The sequence below is a fragment of the Ixodes scapularis genome, unplaced genomic scaffold, assembly GCF_016920785.2.
Source record: "Ixodes scapularis isolate PalLabHiFi unplaced genomic scaffold, ASM1692078v2 PGA_scaffold8__174_contigs__length_109621045, whole genome shotgun sequence".
NCBI classification, from domain to species: Eukaryota; Metazoa; Arthropoda; class Arachnida; order Ixodida; family Ixodidae; genus Ixodes; species Ixodes scapularis.
This window is the reverse complement of record NW_024609883.1, coordinates 69,205,242-69,226,299: the sequence shown is the minus strand read 5'-3', so window position 1 is coordinate 69,226,299 and position 21,058 is coordinate 69,205,242. Positions and strand designations below refer to the sequence as shown.

The 21,058-nt window shown below is 47.9% G+C and overlaps 1 protein-coding gene and 1 non-coding gene across 2 annotated transcripts in view; both read right to left on the bottom strand.

Moving 5' to 3' along the window:
- Nucleotides 1-16,791, bottom strand: part of LOC120841455 (THUMP domain-containing protein 3) — a 43,416-nt gene extending 26,625 nt beyond the window's left edge. The window contains exons 1-3 of the mRNA XM_042286866.1: nt 16,549-16,791; nt 15,348-15,464; nt 7,393-7,778 (exon numbers count right to left, since the gene is read on the bottom strand). Coding sequence (XP_042142800.1) covers nt 7,393-7,778; nt 15,348-15,464; nt 16,549-16,782 — 737 coding nt within the window. The 5' untranslated portion in view covers nt 16,783-16,791. The remainder of the gene's footprint in view (nt 1-7,392; nt 7,779-15,347; nt 15,465-16,548) is intronic.
- Nucleotides 16,792-19,379: 2,588 nt separating this feature from the next.
- Nucleotides 19,380-19,543, bottom strand: LOC121833656. The gene has a single exon (XR_006076748.1). It is a non-coding gene; the product is annotated as a U1 spliceosomal RNA (small nuclear RNA).
- Nucleotides 19,544-21,058: the final 1,515 nt, after the last annotated feature.

Here is a 21,058-nt window from a genome sequence, read left to right as displayed (position 1 = left end):
TGCTTATCAGCATACAAACTCTTCACAGGAGATGTGTGAAATGCACCTGTAGAAAGTCGTAGTCCAAGGTGGGGTATTGGGTCAAGCATCTTATAAGCAGATGGCCGCACTGACCCATATACTACTGCACCATAGTCGAGGCGGGATCGAACTAGGGAGTTATACAGTTGCAGGAGACAGCACCTATCAGAACCCCACGACATATGCGACAGCACCTTTAGGATGCTTGGTGACATCAAGCATTTCCATTTTAAAGTGTTCAGATGGGGCAAAAAGGTAAGTTTCTTGTCAAAAACCACACCGAAAACATTTGTGTTCTTGCTGGACTGATATTTCAATGCAATTAAGATGCAAGGAAGGATCAAGAGACAATCCCTGGCGTAATGAAAAGGGAACGCAGACTGTTTTTTCAGGAGAAAATTTGAAGCCATTTTCGTCAGCCCACTTACACATTCTATTGATTGTAAGTTGCAACTGTCGTTCAGAACTGTAGAGGTTACAGGAAGACACAGAGATTTTCACATGATCCACATATAGAGAGTAAGTTACTCATGATGGCATAACCTCAGCTAGACTGTTAATCTTAACAGCAAAAAGGGTAACGCTCAGCACTCCTCCTTGAGGAACACCATTTTTTTTAGAGAAAACATCTGACAGTGTGGAGCCCAATCGGACTTGAAAAGTTCTGTCGCTGAGAAAGCTCTGTATGCACTGAAGCATGCGGCCCCGTACACCACAGTTGTACAAGTCACAAAATATTCCATACCTCCATGTGGTATCATATGCTTTGTGTAAATAAAAAAACACTGAGACACAATGCTGCCGGTGTACAAATGCCTCACGTATAGCGGTCTCTAGGCGAACCAAATGATCTGTGGTCGCTCGTCCCTCCCGAAAGCCGCACTGGTTTACATCAAAAAAATTCTCTGTCTCTAAGAAATGGACAAGACGACGATTCACAAGCCGCTTATAAGTCTTCCCTAAGCAACTTGTGAGTGCAATGGGACGATAGCTAGTATTAATGGAAGGGTCTTTCCCTGGTTTCAAGAAAGGGATTATGTAGGCATGTTTCCAGCAACGAGGAAAGGCAGCGGCTTGCCATAGATGATTAAAAAAAAGTTAACAGACCGTTCATAGATTCAGGGAACAGTTTCCTCAACATTTCATAGTGGAGTCTGTCTGGCCCTGGTGCAGACTGCTTCTATGCACCAAGAGCGACCTTGAGTTCACACATTGTGAATGGTCTATTGTAAAAATATGAACCACCCTCCGACATTGACATGGGCTGCTTTTCAACAGTCGACTGGAACTTTTTGAATTTTTCGCTAAAATTAGAGGAGCTGCTAATAAGCTGGAAATGCTCCCCGAGAACATTTGCATGATCTTGCAGCGATACAGAGGGGGAAGAAAACAGGAGAGTTCGGAAAGATTGGTAATCTCCTCGAACTTTTCGCAGGCGATCCCACACTTCTTTAGCTGGAACAAAGCTATTTAGAAAAGATATATATTTTTTCCATGATGTCCTCTTCGCCTGTTTCCGTGTCCAACGTGCCTTGGCCCTACATCTTTTAAATTCAATCAGGATAAAAGCCGTGGGATAACGGCGAAATATACCCCATGCCTGGTTCTGTTCCTGCGAGTGACTGTGCAGTCCTCATTCCACCAGGGTTTGCATCTCCGGGGAAGGACGCCGGATGTTTGCGGAATAGAAGATGCAGAGCATTAATTAGACATTCAGTGACAAACACTGTCGCTTCCTCGAGGGACATACTACAAAAGAGCAATGGATCCAGTACAGCATTTAAACCAAAAAGAGCCCAGTCAGCTTTCTCTAACTTCCACTTTGGAAGGCGGGTCGAAGGCAAAGGAAGGGGTATTGAGCTTTCTAAAATTATGGGGAAATGATCGCTGCCAAATGAATTATCTAAACCTTCCGTGGAAAGCACGGAAGTAAAGCTGGTGATGATATGGAAAGGTCCATTGATGTAAAGGTGTTATGAGCAGCACTAAAAAACGTTGGCTCCTTTTTATTCAGAAGACAGATCCCGGAGGATAATAAAAGTTGTTCTATAACTCCACCCCGGGAATCCGGACGAAAACTACCCCACAAAGGGTGGTGGGCGTTAAAATCACCTAGAATTAAAAGAGGCTTAGGCAGCTGATCTATGGGTCCTTGTAGCTCATGGAGCTGCAGTGGAACGTTGGGTGGTAGGTAGAGAGAGACGAGGGTGATGAGTCGGTCAAGGAGAACGCGAACTGCTACTGCCTCGAGCAGGGCCGTAACCAGGGGGGGGATAGGGGGTTCTGACCCCCCCCGAAATTTTTTTCTGGGTACGGCCCTGGTCGGTGCACTTGCAGCCAGCCGATTTTAATCTCCACCTCTGCGCACGCGCAGTGGCAGCGGTCGGCTACCGGATACCAAACCGGGACCGGTTCTCCGGTTTGCTGCAACTCTCCATTATATACCACCGATGCACATGATTCATAGGCGAAAATAAGACAATAGACACTTTCAAAATGGCCGCCGTTGTCCCCGAAAACCCCCCCCCGAAATTTTTTTCTGGGTACGGCCCTGGCCTCGAGTGATGTTTGTAGAGGAACCTGAGAGCACACAACCCCCCCTCTGCACTTTTACTGCGACACCACCAGAAGGGTTAGGAGAAAGTCGGTTCTTCCTAAAAACCTGGTGACGGCGTAAGACCTGTGTGTGTTTGTCATTCAGATAGGTTTCCTGTAAACAGAGTGCCACAGGATGAAGCTCATCAAGAAAAAAAAAATTAGCGTCGTCAATATTACGAAGAAGGCCGCAACAGTTCCACTGCATGATGCCTAATTGTTTACTCATAGCAGTGCTAAAATTAAAATCAACTTTAACTTATAAACTGCAAAAATGGGTAAAAACGAGTTACTAAGGTTTAAAATCAATTTTTATGCGCAGAGCATTTTTATTTTTCGCGCAATCATTTTGCTTCCCACTAGAGGTAGTGCGAGCAAGCACTACTTTGATCCCGAGAGGATAACCTCGTCGTCGGATCTGAGCCCACACTCTTCCATGGGCTCTTCTGGTGGTGCCGTCAGTTGACCCTTAGGGGCCAACTGCTTCGACTTCTCACCGGGCTTCCTCGAGGCAGTGGTTCGGGGTGGCTGGCCCCGGCCCCGGCGGAGCACAGAGGCAGGGGGGGGCCATCCCCTGCTCGGGGGTGGATGCTGGCGGGCCAGCACCCTCCCTGGGCTTGGGACATGGTGCGGTTGGCACCGTTCCCGTGGGTTTGGATGGGGACTCCGACGAGACCCGCAGATCGTCCGGAGACGTCTGGGTTCCCACTGATGCCGTCACTGGCCGTGCAGGTCCCCTACGGACGACCTCGGCTTATCCGCCTTTCGCCAAGAAAGAAAATGTTTTTAAAGCGCAGCTCTTAGGGGCCCGTTTCCAGCCTGAGCAGCGTCGGCGTAACCGGGGGGTGGTCACGTGACCCCCCCCCCCCCCCCCCCCCCCGAGATCACGTGACCCCCCGAAGTCACGTGATCCCCAAGGTCACGTGACCCCCCCCCCCCCCCCCCCCCCCGGAGATCACGTGACCCCCCTCAGTACGCTTCCCTACTCCTCCTCAAGAGCTGCGCTCCAATTCGGAGTTACAGGGATTTGTAAACGGCTTTCATTTTTTTGCTTCATGGTAGGGATTATTTTCCTTTGCCTTTACAGTAATAACTTCTCTCTCTTGCATCCACAATTTACAGGAGCGGGAGTATGCCGGGTGCGGACCGTCACAGTTGGCGCATTTTGGATTGTTCTCACAAGTGTCAGCAACATGCTCTCTGCTGGAGCACTTGGTGCAAGTGTTGGTTCCCCTACAGCTCCGTGACCTATGGCCGAACCTCTGAGGGTTCGGCACATAGGGCCGCACACGGCACTGTAGGTAGCCAGTCTTCAGAGTTTCTGGTAGTGTGGTCGAATCAAAGGTCAGAATGGCGTGTTTGGTTTTCCCTTCAACACCGTCTCGACGGATGGTGATGCGGCGCTCAGCTACAACCCCTTGCCTAGAAAGGCTCCCAACGATCTCTGCCTCAGATGTTTCAAGTAAGTCATCCTCAGAGATAACTCCCTGTACGGTGTTTAGCTTGCGATGAGGTGTTACGCTGACTTTGTAATCTGCGACAGAGTTCAAAGCTAGGAGAGCTTCACTTTGTTGTTTTGTATTAGTTTCGACAAGAAGGTCACCCGATGTCATCGTTTTGGCATTAAAATTCATTCCAACAATACCTTCAAGCACCTTTGATACGAGAAAGGGGGATAATTTTGCAAGAGGCTTTTCGTCCTCTAAGTGAAGTACTAGAAACTTTGCAAATTTTAAGAATTCACTACGTTGTGCGGGATGGTCTTTTACTTCGGTGCAAACTTTTTTCAGGGTCCGATCAGTGTTTTCTTGCTTAGAACCCATATAGATGGGAAGGGAAGTTTAGTGCCCGGGTGCACCGCCCACCATGGAGCCCAACAAGGGGGTGGGTAATGTGCCATAGCAAGATGGGCTTGGCTGACACAATTACTCTACCAGTGCTGCCCGGGCACTATACACCTTTCCAAAAAGCACTCGACCCCAGGGACCACAATCCGTTTTCGAGCCCAGTCACTGAGTTTGAGGCTAGACTCTCACCGGCGTCCCTCCTAACCCTAACCGAGTGGACTGTGATTTCAATAGGCGCAGCCTGCGTAGGCGCAGTTTCAAACGCTGCTGGCGGCTAAATTCTCGTTTTTCCCCGCAATATTTTGTTTCATTGTACATGTATTTTCCCGAGGGCATTGAGAAAGCATTGTGTCACACTAAAAAAAAAAAAAAAAAAAAACTAAACTGTTTTTGTTGGGTACGCGCGCGACAGAACGAGTGCGACTGGAATGTATAGTTCTAGTTATGTTTTTTTCTTACGATCAGTTTTGACATCGCCGCGAAATTCGCCGGATGTGAAGCGACAAAGCGCTTTGCTGTCAAAAATAAATTGCAACAGAAGACGGCCGAAAGGCGTGCATTTTTCACGCTCACAAATAACATGTTTACCGATGGACAGGACACGGACATACGATTGGGAAGTGGTAACATTACAACAATATATCGTACATACCACACGATGCAGCGTTATCCAAAAAGAATTTATTTGAGAAAGATCTCAAATAACACAGTCACAGTCGACGACAGTCACATCTTGACGACCGGACGGAATCCGAGATGACTTCGTTTGGGGCACGTTTCGGGGAGAGCTTCCTTTTTTTCACAACCGCACCAAGGCAAAGAAACAAACGCGACTGATCCGTTTCTCCCCCCAACCCGGGCAACTATTTTTGGAGATGACTGAGGATTCAACGCGGATTATCTCTGGGAGGGGGGAGAACAATGTTCGCAAAATCGCGTCGAGGGTCGTTCGATGTCCTTCACCTGCTTCGTTTCCCGTGAATGTCGAGCAGAAAAGCTTGAATGACAGGCACTTACCAGCCTTATTTCTCACAATGGAAGATAACACAAGAAGGGTACGCAGCACGCATAAAAAAAATGTAGTGGAAACTTTCAAGAGAGCGAGAAAACGTCGAATGCAAAACGGCTAAAATGCATGTAGAGAACCGCGCTGAGCGGGTCTTCACAGTCCCAGAGAGTGGCAGAAAACTTCTAGCTGATAGAGGGCGCGAGAGTCGCACCAGCCGCATCAGCATCAGCAACATGGCGGCGGCCTAGGAGCGTTTTTTGGAAAGGTGTATACCCTAGTGTGGTTGCAGGGACAGGACCTGTTTCCACTCAAGGTTGGCCCTTGCCGCCTAAGAAAGATAAAAAGGAAGAGAGGTAGAAAAAGAGAAAAAGAGGTGGAAGGAAAAGTGAAAGAAGGAAAAAGAGGGTAGAAAGGGCGATTGACTGAATCATCCAGGTCGGGCCAAGCCAGGACACCCGTCGACGAGAAGCAGGGGCCGAAGCAGTGTATTGCCTCGCCCGGGGGGCCTCGAAGGGTCCAAACATACCCCGGGCTCAGCTCAACCACCAGGGTGCCCCCCCGCATGCAGGTATGGTGGCCCACGTGGCTGGGGTCCATGGTTACGCTACTCACCAAGCACCTAGCACCTAAGGTGCAGGCGTCCCCTGCGGGGCTCGGGGTCGGTGGAGACGCCATTCTCCAAACACCTGCTTTCACAGGTGCCCCCTGCGGGGAGCGTGGCCGTGAGGCTCGACACTGATTGGTTGACGGGTGGGAAAGGAGTAGTGAGTAGCCCAACTCTGATTGGTTGATGGGGAGGTCATGTGACCGGAGGGGTAGGCGAGGAGGAGCTCAACCACCTGTGCGCACAAAGGGAGACGAGCTTGCGAGTGAGTATGGAAGGCTCTGGAAGATCAGCAGCTTTATCAGCCCGATTAGCGGCAGTATCGCTTCCTTCCAGGAACAACTATCAAGGGTACACATGGTAGGCGTTAATCTATCTGATGAAGAGCGCCGTGAATGCTGGCACCTGACGTCTGAAAACGCGGAGGATCGCCAAACATTTGTGATGCTAGAACGTTTCACATATGCAACACAACTGCCTAGCAATTTGCCGGAAATAGTTTTTACTTTTCACTCGGGTAAGTTTGTTCTTTTAAATTTTTATGCGACACCTCCACCATCCTCGGGCACCTTTGTGGTAAATCGTAGCGCGATACTTACCGAGCCAATTTATGCGGTCCTTTTAAGGGCTTCCCTCGGATTCGTGGGCACGCCGCAGCAGCAATGGTTTAACCTAGAGTCACTATAGGTGCTATGCCTAGAGCGTCTGCCCTCTATTCCTAGACCATCCTGCGGGCGCCAGCATTCCGCTTTTTAGTGCAAAGCGAGTGCCATCAGCGATCGTCACAAGTCGAAAATGCGACTTTCCAAGCTTTAATACGGCGTTGCGACGGTATGGCAACATTGTGCTGGTCGGTTGCGGTGTCTGTTTCATAATTTTTGAAGGAGGGAGAGCCGGTTACGGCAACCAACAAAGAAGGTTCAGATGACCGGCAACGGTGCTTTTAGGTGCCGAGATGGCAAGAGCGTTGTGTCTCACAAGCGTTGCATCAGTGCCTGGAAAATGTCTTTGACCCGTGCTTCTACCGACCTCTCCTGCCCATTCTTCTATGGTCGAAAAAAACCCCGAGGCTGCAGGTAAACGACACAACACTAGAAAGTCTTTACCCGCAGTTTCGGGGTTTTTTCAACCATGTGCAATGTACACAAGCTCGTTTGCGCCCTTTCATTTTGTTCATTCTTCTATGTTTTTTTGTTTTTTTTACTCGCTGAACGTCTCACTTTTTTTCGTCCCCCCCTTAACGAGATGTGGGAACTTTGCGGCCGGGGACAGGTGTAAACGAGAGGTGTACGGCGGCTCTCGTCAAGCGTCCTTACCGGAGCATGTTGTATGCGATGGTGCAGCGCAGGCTGGTCGGCCCGAACTGGTCCAGGTTGCGGTGATGCAGGCTGCCCCTGGTGAGCCCCAGGCAGACGTAGACCGCCTCCTCGCCGATGTTGAGCACCACCTCGAGGTCGAAGTGCTTCATGTCCACGCCCCAGTGGAAGGCGTCGTTCACGGCGCCCCCGAAGATGGCCGCCGCCTCCATCGACGTGAACTTGTGCGCCTGCCCCGCCCTGTTGCACGTCACCCGAAACTTGGGTCGCCGCTCCGGGTCCCCCTCGCCCCCGCCGTCCCGCTGCCGGAAGAAGTCCTCCAGAGAGAACTTGTCGACGCCACCCACCAGACGGCGCCACACCTCCAGGCCCGTGACCCAGTGTACCTGCGTGGCAACAAATTTTTCTTTTTTTCTTTCTTTCGTAATTGTAACTGAAAAACTACTGGGCCGAGGCAATGCGAGACACACGGCACAACCTATAAAAATCATATTTTGCAACAGGCTTAAGCTGAGCTAGTTGGTTCATGCTTATTTATTTACTTATTTGTCTTGTGTCCAGAAACAGCCAAGGTCTTAGTACTGGTACACACTCACGTACAACATACTTTAAAAAGAAAAAGAAAACACATACACATAATGGCAGAACACATATAAAACCCGAACACTGATGTTAGCAAATGTGAATGGTTAGTGCACTTTTAAACTCCCACTCACTCCCGAAAACGTCAACCACCGCGCTCAGTGCATCAAAATTGCTCTGAATTCGTAAAATTGGGGAAAATGAACATAAGTCTTGCACATAAAACGTGTTGTGGTGTCGACAGTTTACTCGAGGAACATGTATAGAAAGCAGAGAAACATGCCTTGGGCAACATAATCTACTATGCAGATTTATACAAAAAATACATAATCACGAAAACTGTGACGGGCCTCCAGTGATTGCAAGTTTAGTCAATCTAACATTGACTCGTAGCCAAAAAAAACAAAAAAACAAACGCCGGCCGCAATAACAGTCATAAACAATGCATGCCAACTTTCTCTGCACACGTTCTAGGCCATCAGAGTTGGTCACACCCAGACAGTTCCAAACTACAGAGCCAAACTCCAGTTTTGAGCGCACAATCGATCTGTAAAGCCTGACGAGACAGGACGGCTCTTTAGAATGACGGGTAATACGTGAAAACAAGCCTCAAAGTCGCAAGCGAGAGCTAATCAGATTTGACACATAATTTGTAAAACTAAGGGATGAGTCAATATACACTCCTAAGTCACGCACGCAATATTCGTGCCACAATGGTTGATTGTCCAGCTTATACAAAGAATCAGGTGCACAATTCTTCCTTGATAAGGTGATAACACATTTTTTTGCCGTTTAGACATACCTAATTTATTTTGAAGACACCATGATGAAATAGCAGTAATATCCTACTGTAGCAGAACACAATCAACATATGATTTTATCTGTTCGAAGATCTTAATATCACCAGCGAACTGCAGCAGATTTTACGCAAAGAGAGACATCGTTGGCAAAAAATATTAAACAGCAAAAGTCCTAAAATAGAACCCTGAGGAACGTTGGATGACGATATGTATGATCTCGACAACACACCGTTAACACAAACATTGTTAATGCGCCCGGACAGATATGACTGAAACCAACATAATGGCAAACACATTCCATATTCTGATAAAGACCCGTTCACACTCTTGCAACTGAGTACGACAGAGAAAGACCAGACCGGTTTTTAAGCCTCTTGCGACCTCTTAGGACCGGATGCACTGCAGAGGAGCTGGTCCTAAGAGGTCGCAAGAGGCTTAAAATCCGGTCTGGTCTCTCTCGGTCGTACTGGGTTGCAAGAGTGTGAACGGACCTTAATTTGTGCAGTAATAAGTTATGGTGCAGAAGGTTAAAGGCTTTACTCAAGTCAAAATAAATGGCGTGGACCTGCCCATGGTTGGCAACAATGGGGCCAACGTTACTCATATACTCAGGTAAGTTAGTTTCAACACTTTTAGATTTAACAAAACCATGTTGAGATTCATTTAATATTTCTTTGAAATAGCTAGAAAAGCACACTTCTACCACAATCTCAAACAGTTTCGAGAATGCGGTTAGTAAGGAAACGGGTCTATAATTTCTAACATCTGCAGAGTCCCCGGATTCGAAAATAGGCACCACAATGGCTGACTTCCACTTGTTTGGGAAAATACAGTTTTGAATTGACAAGTCAAAAAGGTAGGTCAAGACTGGCACAAACACATCAGAGCAACCTGTAACAATAAACGCTGGTACGCTATCAAAACCCGACTTGAGGTAAGGCCAGCTGAACTAGAATAAACATGCGCCTAAAGAAAAGACCACACCAGCAGTGTGTATGGTCTTTTCTTAATGTGTATCTTCAATCTAGTTCAGCTGGACTTGCCTGACGTATTTTGCACTTGCGAGCACATAAAGTTTCAGAGGCAGTTGGTTTCTATCATTTTTAACAATGATAACTTTTATTAGCGAAAGTAGCAGTGCTCCAGGTGGCTTGCAAGGCTAGACGGGTAGGTAGGGGCCGGCACGCACGAGCGTCCGCTGGCTAGCCAACCGGAGTAATGAAATTAAAATAACGAACGGGCAACAAAGGGGAAAACGATGCGAATGATGCGACGAACAGGGTAGAGTCAACAGCTCCAAGAAACTTTGTGCAGCTCGCCCAAACCCCGACGGCCTGGAGAGCGGGCAGACGCAGAGCACAAGCCGGACCTGTGTTCGGCCTGTGCTCTGGGACCCGTGTCCTGTCGGCGCCAACACAAGTCCCAGCCAAACACCGGCACCGCACCCGCAACATCCGGCCGGATACGGTGCAAAACCCCGAAGATCGTGGCCCAGACTGGGAGTACCCAGGAGGCACCACTGGGCACACCTCAATGCTGTCGGCAGTGTGAGAAAGCACGACGAGGGGCGGCCAGGTCGGTCCATTTTCGAGGCAAAGGAGAGTGAATTGGCGGTGGAGCTGTGAGGGAGCTTTCGAGGGCGTCGAGGAGCACAGTGACCATGGCAGACACTGCGGGCATGTCGTAGCATGGGTTAAAATCATTGCTCGTTTGTTCTTACCAATAAGCACATCCAAGTACCGTCTGTAGAGTCATCCAACACCCTGTGGAGGAGGCGACTTGCAGCGCAAACACGTCAATCTTGCGGAGGTTGCCATTTAAGAGCCCTTAAGAGTGATTGAAATGAACACATTTTTGAGCGTGTGTAGGCCGTGCGGTTTCCGGAAATTGCATATTTCGTGACGTCACGCTGATTTTGTGCGCCTTCCGGGCACGCATAAGAAAGTTGGATGATTTCAACTTTTTCTTAAGAAAACGCACTGTGACGTAGTAGGGTGCTCCTCCCCCCTGCCAATTGGCAGAGGGCACTAGTTCCGGCTTCGCCGTCAGGCGCAGATGCTCTCCGCTCGCCCGAAGCCACACCGTCCCAACCAACGCGCATAATTGCGACTCAGAAAGTGCACCGAAAAAAGCAAAAACGCCACAAAATACATAATTTCCGGGTAATGCACGGCCTACGCGCGCTCGAAAACGCGTTGGTTTTGATCGCGCTTTAGATGGTCTTTGTAGGGCGGCCTAGGCTCCCGTTGACTGAAAAGGCACGAGTGGCAGTCCGAACAGCACGCCGCTGGACTACCTTGAGCTTGGTGATGAGGTGGGCCTGGGACACTGACCAAATGTTACAGCAGTACACTAACCTGGGCGGGACTAGAATGGTGTGGAGCGTGCCAAAAAAACTTCAGGACCACACAATCTCGATGTGCGAGTCACAAAGCCTAAGGTGCGGCGGGCTGTCGACACTGTGTTGGCAATTTTCAGCAAAAAGTTTAGTGAGTGGGTAAGGGTAACACCAAGAATAAGAAGAGATGGGACAACCTCAACCGGACACCCTGCAAGATTGCATGTGGGGCAGGCGACGCTTCTCCAGTTGCTGACGCGCATGGCAGCACCTTTCTGGCTACTTATACTTGGGTGGTTGGAATGGGCCCAGTAAACGAGTTGTCGGTGTCTCTGGTGGTCAGCAAAAGAGAAAGGACGTGACATTGGGGCCAATGCTATGGCGTCATCGTCATATTGCACAAGCGTGGATACCAGCAGAGCTCTGTATGTCGTTAACATAGATTAGGAACAATGTTGGCCCAAGGACAGGGCCCTGTGAGACCCTTGAAGGGAAAGGAAGGTCCTCCGACAAATGCTTACGCAACAGCACACGGTAAAGACCCATTCACACACTTGAAACTTCTTGGGACCGAGTGCCTCGAAACCTAGGACACACTGGTGTCATCTATCAGGTAGTGATGGAAACTTGGCGGTCCCGTAACGCATCATTCTTTCTTTTCTGGCTTGAAAAACTTTTGTGAATTTTATAAATAGGGTTCCGCGTTTTCGGTTTTTATTTTTTCAAAATTCGGCGTACTTTTTTGGTGTTTATTTTAAAATTCAATTTGCGGCTTTTTTCGGTGTATATTTATTCCCAAAAAAGTTTACCGTTTTTTTTCGGTGAATATGAAAGAAACATAATTGGACTCCGGATCAGATGATCCTTGTAGCTGTGATATTTGTGATCACTCAAAGAATTACGACACATATACATGCGTCGTCTTCGCTACAACTTCCGTCAGGACACACCTCAAGATCGTGGAATTCGCGGGCATAATCTTCAGCGCGCTTCTTTGTCCTTCTCGTCTGAGGTGATGACCGTACAATGACCAGCGGAATGGCACAAAAAAAAAAGAAAAAAAATTCATTGTATTTATGTTTTTAATCACAGGGAAGCTTGAGAGAAGGTGTTAAGAAAGGTATTAACGGCTTCCCTCGATGACCTCTGAAGTGCCATGAAGCGAAAAACCTTATACTAGCCCACATCCGCAATTTTTGTTTTTAGGACCGGGAACTTGACACACTAGATAAGCCCGATCACAGAAAGGACACAGATGTCCGCGAAGGCCAATCCAAGACCTCTTTTGTTGCATGTTCAGCCCTCGAAGAGGGCAATTACGAAGGCGTCACACAATGTCGAACCCTGCAAAGCCCTCCCTCTCTCTCTCTCGCCGCCCTCCCCAACTGTACTTTTATCGGTTTAAAACGAAAATGCCGAACCTACAAACTGACCTTTTTCGGTTAAAACCGAATTTCGGAAAATGGATTCGGCGTACTTTTATCGGTTTAAACCGAAAACTCCGAACCCTAGTTATAAACTATCACTTCCAATAGTATGCACATTTAATCTTGAAAATGCCGCAAAACCTTCGCTCCAGTGAAATGCAATTCCAGGGTCACCACATAGATAGTGCCAGAGTGCACTCTCTTTGTAATAGATGCGTCTAACTTGAGCGACAAACAGCAACAAACAACAGCTACACACGACACCGACAGACAGCCTGTTTGTCTGAGTCCACCGTCCCACCTGGCAGACATGACGCAAAACACGGTGACAAGGAAACTTGTTCCCTAGTGGCACTGCAGTTGTTAACAAAACACCTCAAAATACACAGAGAGACAGAGTCTGGCGATGCGGTTTTCGTGTTTTGCTCTTTGGGCATAAAACGCGCCAACAAAGACGGCAGAATCAGAGAAGATTACTTTATTTCTTGATTAAAGCTTACGCTTGTCTTCAATTGCCGTTGGCGACTTTCCACAAACAGTCGTGACAACCGACACCAAACTTTTTTCGAACCAGAATTCCCGAATCGTTTATTTCTTGGGCCTTTGAGGCATTCTAAGTGAGTGCCACGGAATTTTGCGCCGATTTTGAGGATGTTTTTAGCTTTGTATTTGAATGATCAGGGGCAGGCATTTTTTAAGGGACAATATGGCATCCCAATTATCACAGAACGTGATGACAAGTCTCTCGTCTGCCAGAATGGCTTGCCGCGGAACGTCGTCTCCAACTTCGTGGTGAGCGGTCTTACTTTGGTCAGTCCTCGAACATGGGAGTATCCATCCTGATGCAGAGGCATAGACCTCAGCGTATTGAAGCACCACCTCGCACAGCAAGTTTTCGCGAGCAAAACCAGCCACAGCAAATTTCCATTCGGAACAAGATCGCCAGCAAGCAAGCCACGCCAGCGACCACTACGAAAAATCGAGGGACCGGAACGGCAGGAACGGCCAGCGGCCGCCAAGGACTTCTCCAAAGGCCAAGCAGCGGAGCGAGCCACGGGAGGAACGGGAGGAAGGGTGGGAAGAGAGGCAACAGAAGGTACAAGCGGGCGAGGAGGATAAGTTCGTCTCTGACAGATGTTCCTCAGTAGGACTGCTTGCTGTCCAACGACAGACAAGAACTCGTTTGTCGTCGATCGTTTGTCGGCGCTTGTCGGTGTTTGCTGCGGGTGTTGGTCGTTGCAGTGGGAGAGCATCAGCGACACGGAACTTTGTGGTGTTGCCAGACAAAAATCGGTGTTTGTCGCTCTAGCGGGATGAGGCTATAAGAGATTTTAAGAGGTTTTAAGGCACTCGGCTCCAAGGAATCGCAAGTGTGTGAACAGGCACTGTAAGAGCATTTTGTGATGAAACAACGTACCCAGAGCAGGAGAAAGCCACATACACCCTAACGGGAAACCTTCTGAAGGAGGATAGTGTGATCAAGGGTGTCGAAGGCATTCCGTAGATCCAGCTGGATAGTGTCAGTGGATATAAGGTTGTCTAGGTTCGAGTTCACGTAGTGAGCCACAGTGGTTAGAGCGATCTCAAGTTTTTCTTTTTTTTTTGGGGGGGGGGGGGGGGGGGGGGGGGGGGGGGGGGGGGGGCAATAGGCACAGCCGAGTAGGATTGATTCTAAGACTGCCTTGAGGTCGGGAAATTCCAGGTCAATCCTGCGGGTGCACCCAAATCGCAATGGGACGACAAATGAGACACCTCCACCAGGGCTGCCGCTGTCCTTCTGGATAACAGAGAGCGAGGAGAGATCCATTTGAGCTCTGTGTCGTGCGCTCGGGTCCAGCCACGTTTATGTGAGCACTACGCAAGTTTTAGGCAAGAGACGTGACGGTAGCACGGAGCTCAATGACCTATCTTCTCCTGCGCTCCGACAGTTTGTACACCATGGATGCCTGAAACTGCGGAGCTTGGTCATAGCGAAAAGGAGGGCGGGATTAACAATGCAGTCGGGTCGACGCCCGAAGGACCGACGCAATGCATTGAATGGCTCAAAGAATGAGTCGTTAAAGGGGGGCAGCTGACAGGCGCTACAAAACCAACCCTCCATTGACATTGACAGAAGCCGGTACGCGGGAAAAGACAAGAGTTTTTGTTTATGGTGCACCCACCAACCACAGCCGTCCCACTGTAGGACCGCCACATTGTCGGACCCCGCTCTGTCACAGCAGCTGCGGCTAGGCCGGGACGGTCGACGCCTGGGACCAGGGTTGGAGGTGATGTCCCCAGAGAGGAGGAGGAAACCGGCGTGAGTATTCTTGCAGGCATCTTGCGCAACAGTCGGTTAGAGGAATCGGACACCGACGATCGAGAACATCATTGGAAAGAAATCCTTCCGGAGCCCCACAACAAAGCGCGTCAAAGACGCCATCTCGTTTCATGCAAGCCCCAGGCTCGTGTGAACAGAGCTGGCTGCAAAACATCGGCGATAAGGCTCCCAACATCCCGAGGATTTTTATGCCGTGCTCGATGTCCTAAATCGAATGTACAGCGATGCAGGTCCCAATGCAAAAGCACCAGAATCTATGAAAAGATGTGCGATTGGGAAAACATCTGAATAATTTGTAATATTTTATCCAGTGATCCCGGTGTTTCTCAGGCATTTGAGATTTCTCGGAGATTATGATTTAATTTTCTTTGCTCTGCTATCATCGAGGTAGCCTACAAGGCAACCAATGAACAACCTCTAATGCTGATCTTCGGCAGGAGCAGTGCTAAGCATCACAAGAGACGGGGAGGAGGGAGGCAGGCCCATACCTTGTCCACCAGTGAGGTAAGCGCAGGCGTCAGGTCATCCTTACTAGCTGGCAGGGGATTGTCCTTGAAGGTGTCTAGGACCACAAACAAGTTGTCAATGCCCTGCAACTTCCACACCTGAAAGCAGGGCATGAAGCACCATTAAAAATACGAGTTTCCGAAACACTCCCCGCAAGTAGACGCCTCGTTTACTTGCGGGGAGCGTTTTATGAGGTTTTAGCTAAAAGACGAGGCCGTGTTTCTGCAGTGTTTTACTGCAGACTACATTGAAATGTGGTTGCATTGCCTGTCTTACATGCAGGAAAAAGTAGTGCCCCACTCCTTGTAGCACAATCTTTTACCGGCTTCTCGTTCCTCAATACAACCTAAATTCATGGGAAACCAAACTCTGCTTCTCTATCCCTAGCAAAATGACAAACCCTCTTCTACAGCATCTCTTTGGCACGTTAAGCAAGGTTGCTGCTTTACGCAGCTATCCCTTCTTCAGTCTGCTCTTTCTCTTGAGAACACTCTGACGACCGCAGCACATCCAGCGAGTGCCTCGTCCCGCCGCTTTTACGGTAAGGTGTGGAAAACGGCACATGCTCCGCACCCTCACGTGACCCGCACACGCGCGCGACAAGGAGAGAAGACACCTGCACCGAAGCGCAATATACTGATTGGACCGTCTGACTACTTCGTTTCAGCTTAAGTACAGACGCAACCGACGCTACAAGCGCGAGCTCCGGGCTTTCAGCGTCCCTGTCGAGCATGCGCGGGCGCTCGTGCAGTGGATGCACTGTTCAGGGCCACATGCTCGCGCTTGTAGCATCGGCTGCGTCTGCACTTAAGCTGAAACGAAGTATAATTGCACACGAGAACAAAGCGAGAACCCTCCAGCCCCCTCCCATCTTTCCGCCCCATTAACGTTCAATCGGACGCCATTGCCCAATCAGCGCGTCTGTCAAAGTGAAGAGCATGTCGGCGTTTCTGCTCTCTTCACAACGCTTTCTCTCTCTCTGCCCTACGGTTTCCAGCGCAGTTTTGGGTTCGCATGGAACTTCTAAACGTGAGTAATGCGTCGCGTTCTATCCCGAACAGCAGTAGAAGAACGAAAAGATATAACATCTGTTTAGCGAGGCTGCGCGATGCGTTCGCGAGGTGACGGAACCAAAACCGCAAGCTGGCAGATGTGACAGAGGAGCCGGCGTGCTCCACTCACCTCGCCGACTCGGTCGACCGGCAGCTCGAAAAATATCCGGCCTCTGGCGGTTTCAGGTTGGGCGCCGAGTTTGCTCCAACATTCGTCCTTGGCGATGTGCTCAAGACCCGTCACGACCGTCGCCTCTATGCGGCATGTGGGGTTAAACTCGTACACCTTGCCCACGGGTTTCTCGCGCTCGTCAGATTCCGCCATTTTTTTATTTTTCCCGGATTGGATTGGATCGCGGGTCATGCTACTGTAAGTACGTTTTTAGATTTCGCCAGTCTTTCCGGCTTCCAGTAAAATCTGATTCGAAACCACCAAAAGTTTCATTTACCACGTCGACGGCGAAGCTTGAGCTTTCAACACGACTCGTGCGGCATTGTCCGTGCTTTTAATTTTCACGTCTTGGATGTCAAGTGTAATCTCTCATGTGGTGTAAGAACCAGGAAAGGGGGGAGGGGGGGGGGGGGGGGGGCGCACTTGTTTGTAGTAGTTTCAAACTTGATCAACAATAAAAAACATACAAAAACCACCCCTTTCGCTTTATTTCTCCATTTTCGCAAGTTCCCATTTTCATCTGACTCTCGATTTGAATGTCGCACATATTCAAGTCCTTCAGAGCTTTTCTCTCTGGCGAAAAAGAAAATGTGTTGAGAAATGAGGGAGTGGAGGAGATGAGGGCGAGCGGGGTCGTCGGAAGGTCGAGCTCTGGTTGGAATGAGTGGTGGGCAGACCGTAGACTGCACTCCTCGAACGCGTTAGGACGCAGAACGGTGGGGTCCGTAACGATGCTGTTTAGAGGAAGATCACACTTTAAAAAATGAATACGTCACACTGATTCGGGGGCCACTGAAAGAATTGTTTTTATATTTTAACCCCCTACTTACGGTGGGCGCCGTAAATGGCACACACAAGTTGACAATGTATAACTACTATAGTGTTTTTTCGTCAAACTGCATGCGGATCTAGATATGGCACAAAGTTCCACTTGCAATGCCAGGCAATTGGCTCCCCATCGTTTCGGTTTTAGTTAACCGCTCAGATTGACTTTCTACTAGTTGCCATGCTTAATTGCAGATATAAAAGATTCTGCTAAAAAAAGCGCTAAAAATACAAGGACGAGGAACTAGACATAGTACATGAGCGTCTCTCTGCTTCCTTGTCCTTGTATTTTTAGCGCTTTTTCTAGGTGATCATGGAACAACTGGCCCAAATTTCTACCTTAATAAAAGGTTCTGCTTGTGTAACTTACTGCAGTAATTCAGGAGCTGTTTCGCGTTTTAAATGGCCCTGGCAAAAAAGAAAAAAAAAATGTTAATTTGTATTATATATTTATTTTACACTATGTCGGTTTGAGTATGTTCCAGATGTGGCACGGCATGCAGTCTTCTCTAGAGATGGTAAAATAAGGCAATAACACTTACAATCAGTCAAAATTTCCTACAGTTACCTCCGGGGCAAAATCCTTGACTGTGTGAAGGGGCTTTACAAAATCTCAACCAGGAGAAGGAGTAGCATTTTATGTCCGAAGTGACTAACTGCAGCTGCGGTGCCTAAAGCCGTAGAATCCTGCACGAAGGAATATAATTTCCGCTTCTATTTTTTTCCCCTTTATTTATTTCAAATACTGCCAACCTTTACAGATTATTGCTGGTGGTGGTTCCAACAGTGTATTCGTCTCTAGAAAACACAAGAAGTTATACTTAAAGAAAATAAATAATTGCATTGACTTAGTAAAATGAACATACAGCAATAAAGCAAAAACTAGGTATAATAATAAACGCAATTACGCAACAGGGAGCAAATTAAGTTTTCCTTCAAACGCCTCTGAAGAAAAAAAACAACAATAAAAAAGTCAGAAAACACACTTTGAGGTCGCATATTCCAGGGATAAAGGAAGGCAACATGAACGCCAAAAAGGACGTCCTTTTGCCGCTCATGTTGCCTTCCTTTTTTCCCGTAACTTTACCAGCACGCTCTAATTTGTCCAACTTATTCCAATCTTCGATAGTTTTCGCGAGAAAAGACTGTTTGTGAACGTTGATGTTTGGCATGTAAGGGTAATCGAAAATTAATTATTTAAATGCCGAGATCACCTTTCAGACGCTTTTATGTAATATTTTGTGTCAACGATGACATAATTGAAATACAAGTAAAAAAAAATAATGGATCTATTTACGCCTTGCTGCTGAAGGCCATATAGCTTTCCTTTTTTCAGCAAAGCCGTGACAGACTTGAGCCTAGCCATCTAGAAAAAATAAATCTGGTTACCAGACTTTCAATGCGCCCTTGTTCGTCTAATTGAGTTTATGAATAGAGATTCGGCCGTGATTCAATTTGCCAAACCAGACAGAACAATTCTTTGGGTGCAGGCGAAAAATTCTATAATACTTTTTGTCCAAAACAAAAACAGAGCACTTTTTTTATGTCATATATACTACATTCTACGATAAACAGTTTTCAAGTTTATTGGTCATTCACATGACTAATAAACTTGAAAAAGAATTCGGCTACACGAGAGTAGAGATATTTTGATTTAATATATGCTTCACGTAAAACTACAACAAATTGTGCGATATATAACTTTCTAAAGACAATCGCATTTCCAAAGGAAGCTACAAAAATCTATTTTGCAATGCTTGTATCACAGAAGGAAGCAAGGGTACCTCAAATCTACCCTCTAGCAAAGACGACTGCCGGATGTTTAACCAGCTCTGCCTGTAAAGAAAGCAGTACCCGGTCTTTCTGGAAGCGTATTACACGTTATGCGCCAAATTTACTTCGAAGCAGAGTGCGCACGTTACACCGCACCTTACTCTCGCAGTCTTTCTTTGGATTTCATTGGGAGGGGGATAGCGCGAACGCAGTCCCCCACTACCAAAAATTGCATGCCCCATCTGTCCCAGTTTGGGATAGTGGCAGGGGTCAGCACGGCCGAGGTGCAATGGCCGCGCCTCTCCCTGGAGGCACCTCCTCGCTGATCAAGGTAGCCCCGGCACCAGGTAAGTATGATTGTGCTAGCCTCAAAATTCCGCCGACATCAACACGTGACACCCATTAGGCTTGGTGACCATTGGCGTTCGGCTAACTTAATAGACCACACTGATTTCAATCCTTCGCATATTACTGAGCAGGACAGTTTTCGAGCAGGCTATGGGTCGATCTGTTATGGCAATTCAAGGCTACAAGCGAGACTTGGCCATCGTCGGACTTTTATCTTATCGATTTGGCAATACACCGAGCGGTTGGTAGTAATCTTGAGCACTCATAGATGGCGCCATGAGGCCTCACCTAGGTGGCGCGCGCCACAGTCGGAGCCGCAGTGCATCCATTCATCCATTCATTCATTTAAAAAGTATGGCGCTTTCCCTGAAAGCTGGCTCAAACAAACGTCTGTATTGAAGCCCGGAAAATACTGTCATATGGCGGAAAAGCCATTCCCACGAAACATTTGGCGGGAAGTGAATGTTTTATTGTGATTTCAGCTTGATGGCATATTCCGCGATATTTGAGGTACTTTAAAGGGACACTGACACCCCCCAAAAAATATTTTTCATTTTTTGCCAGGCGCTTCATTATGGTGTCGGAGGACTACCCAATTAATATTTTGCAACAGAGTAGCGTATTTTTTTAATAAAGCCAAAAGACGCAACTGCTCGAAACCGAAACCGAAACCCGACGGAGGTCGGAGAAGTGGAGAGAAGAGAGTGGAGTGGCGGAAGTCACGTGGCTACACCCGACCGTGTTTTTTTTTTTTTTTTTTTTTTTTCTCCTTCTTGTAGCAGACGACATGCGGCGTACGGGAACTGCTCGCCGTGGGATTCTTTTGCAGTTATGTATGTTCCGCTCGTTGTTCTGTACTCCAAGATGAGTTGTTTTGTACATTGAGGAGTTGGAGATGAGTAGTGAGTGCCCGTGGTGAATTTTGATCGGCTCCGAAAAGAATACACCCAAGATGTTGCGTGAAGAGCTGGCTCACATGTCCTGCGTCCGAAACAGAAGTGGCATTGTGCGACAGAGTTTCCGAAAGATCAACGGGATCGGGACCAATGGCTGGCTGCATTTCCTGTAGACCATTTACGGGCACCTCGGAAAGCGGACGCTACCTGATTTATATGCTCCTTGCATTTTGTGGAAAGTGATTACATTGAGTTCGCAGGTGTCAAAAAGGAAATCCCATACCATTTAATTCAGCGACGTGTCGGCCACAACATTTGTTTCTTATTTTTTTTTGTTTCTTCAGTAATAATTGTTAAAAAAAAAAAGAAATGTAAACATCAGAAAATATTATTAAAAAAAGTTTCACAGGGGATCGAACCCGGTCCTACCGCGTGTGAAGCGGACGTCTTACCCACTGAACTACTGGGGCATGTCGATACTGGGGGATCTCTTTCCTTAGTAACAATTCAGCCGATAAACTGTAAGTTGGAAAGTTTGCTGCCGATTTTTCTCTAGCAAAAGCACTCCAGGGTCGAAGTCCGGATGCACCACGCATTGGCGACATTCTCACCTAGTAAAGAAATCG